Below are 2,709 nucleotides of genomic sequence, written 5' to 3'. Positions count from 1 at the left end.
TTCCTGTCCCCCCCCAATCCCACCACCTAGAGCAGGACAGGGGGTCCCAAGAGCCCCTTGACCCCAATATCCCCCCTATATCCTCCCTGCCCCCCCAATCCCACCACCCCAGAACAGGACAGAGGCTCCCAATAGCCCCCTGACCCCAACGTCCCCCCTACCTCATCTTTGTCCCCCCAATATCCCACCACCCCAGAGCAGGAGAGCAGCTCCCCAGGAGGTGGCACCTACCTATGGGGGTGGCACTGCGGTTTTGTGGGGTGCTGGGTCTGCACCCGCCTTATAAAACCTGCTCTGCCTCATCTGCATATCTCACATCTGCACTGCACAGCTGGACGGGGCCCCTTAACCCCTTCATGTCCGGGGGGGTCACAGCCCCAAGCAGCTTCCCCCAGCCTGGCATAGCCCACAGGGGGGTTGGGAATGGGGGGTTTGTGAGGGGCCCCCCAAATGCACGTGAGATGTCCCCCCACATGCTTCCCATCCTCCTGCCTTTTCCCCTGTGGTCACCAGAACGGTCCCTCCCCATAGATGGGGGGACCCCAAACTGGAAGCTATCCATTGCAAACTGGTTCCCAGTTGCGGGACAGGGGCTCTGAATGTGGCAGAGCAGCAGCCCCATGGGGATGGGGCTTGGGGTTGTGGGTGGGGGGAACATGTGGGTGCAGGGTGCCTGTGTCCCCCTGGGGTGGGTGACTCCAGAGCACTGTGTCCCCTGGCCATATGTCCCTTAGCAGTGTGTGTCCCCGCAAAAAAAGATGTGTCCTCCAGCCTGCAGGGACATGTCCTGTGGGAGCACACGTCCCCTGCTTGTCTGTGACCACCCCCCCCCAGGGGGATGTGTCCCCTAGAGGGATGGATCCCCCAGCTGTGTGTCCCCAAAGGACATACCCCCCTGGCCATGTGTGTCCCCAAGAGGTCTGCGTCACCTCACTGCACATGACCTCGGTCATACTTGTCCCCTGGCCACGTGTGTCCCCAAATGGCTGCAGCCCCTGACGATGAGTGTTGCCTGTCTGTGCATGACCCTGGCCATCGGTGTCCCCAGCCCTGTCTGTCCCCACAGGGCCACGTCCTGCAGCAAGCGCCGTGCCATCACGCCTGGTTGTTTGCGCCAGGACACGACGACGTTCCTGGAAGCTGCCTGCAGGGAGGTGATAACCCCCTGCCCAGCCCGTCTGCGTGGGGGCCCCGATAAGCAGCAGCATCCAGCTCTTGGGGACCCTGCCCTGCCCTGCAAAGTGTCCCCAGACCCACTGTCACCTCTGTGTGACAAGAACAGGGGCAGCATCACCCCCAGCCTGGGCAGACCCTGGCAGGGGGTGGCGCAGGGTCAAACCCTGGCACCAGCCTGTCCCCGGGTGTGAGGATGTCGGGATTTGGGGGCTGCAAGGGACTGTCCCCCCCTGTCTTTATCCCTTGCTGTGACTCAAAGGTGTCCTGGGGGTGGGGGGATTGTAGTGCTCCCCAAACTGTGGGACAGGCCCGACAGCACCTAGAGCAGAGACATAGGCAAAGTGTCCCCAAGAGCCCCCCAGGCCCTGCCAGCCCCACGGGACTATCCCCACGCCAGCCCTGCTGCCTGCTCAGCACCCACGGGCAGCCCTGCCCTGGGGCCCTGCACCCCGCGGGGACCCCAGCGTCCCCCAGGCCGGCACCACGGAGCTGCTGTGGGGACCCCCGGGTGCTGCAGCCCTCCCGCTAGCCGTGCTGCTCCAGGGCAGTGTCTGGCTGCAGATAAGGAGCCGGTGGGGGCTGCTGAGCTGTCCCCACCCGGCCTATCTGCAGGAACACCCTGCTGCGGGGCACGGGACCCTTTGTCCTGCCCGTGTCCCTGCCCAGCCCGGGGAGGGGGACACCAAGGGTCTTGAGGGCACGAGGGAACCATCTTTTCCCTAGGGAGGGCAGTGCAGTGCAGCTCCCCGCTGTGACCCCCATCGCTGGCTGTCACTGTCTCCTGCTAGCAGGACCCTGAGAAGGATGGGCACCCCCAGAGCCACCCCGCTGTCCCCCGGGGCAAGGAAGGGGACACAGGGCTGGGGCTCCGCTGTCAGGACAAGGGCAGCAGGGGTGGCACCAGCTGCTGCCACTAGCCCTGCTGCTGGGACGGACAGAGCCTTGGACCCATGTTAGCCCAGCTCTGAGCCCCGGGGTGCCACTGGTTGGGGTGCCCCTGCAGTGATGAGCTACCCGGGTTAAAGAGGGCGACGCAGCTGGAGCTCACCGGCCAGCCCGGAGCCTCCTGGCTCCACACTCACCCCTGGGGGAGCAGGACGAGGCTCTACCCTGGCTTGGGGCTGGCCAGGGCTGGGGCAAGGAGCCCACGGGGACACGGTGACCACAGGGAGGCCGGGACCTCACTTCCACACACCTTTTGTTCCCCCATCCCAGTGGGAACACCTGCCCACTCAGGGGCTAGCAGTCCCCGGCTAGCCCATGCCCCAGCCGGTCAAGCAGCAGCTCCGGGGGGGTCCTGGGGTGCCAGGGCCGGGGCGATGGGCGAAGGAGGCACAAGACGAGAGCCAAGGAAGGAGGTGACAAGGTTTATTATCGCAGAGCAGTGAGGGTGGCAGGGGCGCAGGCATGCACACGCACATGCAGATAGGGCGCCTCGCCCGGCACGCCCGCCAGCAAGCGCCAGATCTGCGCCAGCTGCCCCGCGGCACGACCGCAAGTCGGGGGCTGATAACGCCCGGTGTTCCCCCCCCC

At 65.6% G+C, this 2,709-nt stretch overlaps 1 protein-coding gene across 1 annotated transcript in view; it reads right to left on the bottom strand.

The window, feature by feature from the left end:
* ERAL1 (Era like 12S mitochondrial rRNA chaperone 1) overlaps positions 1–953 on the bottom strand; it is a 7,438-nt gene extending 6,485 nt beyond the window's left edge. Inside the window, exon 1 of the mRNA XM_026861832.1 lies at positions 935–953. Coding sequence (XP_026717633.1) covers positions 935–953 — 19 coding nt within the window. The remainder of the gene's footprint in view (positions 1–934) is intronic.
* Positions 954–2,709: the final 1,756 nt, after the last annotated feature.

Source organism: Athene cunicularia (assembly GCF_003259725.1).
Source record: "Athene cunicularia isolate RWA chromosome 19 unlocalized genomic scaffold, athCun1 chr19_part1, whole genome shotgun sequence".
Classification (NCBI taxonomy): Eukaryota; Metazoa; Chordata; class Aves; order Strigiformes; family Strigidae; genus Athene; species Athene cunicularia.
Note: the sequence above shows the minus strand (reverse complement) of the source record. Positions and strands in the feature narration are given on the sequence as shown.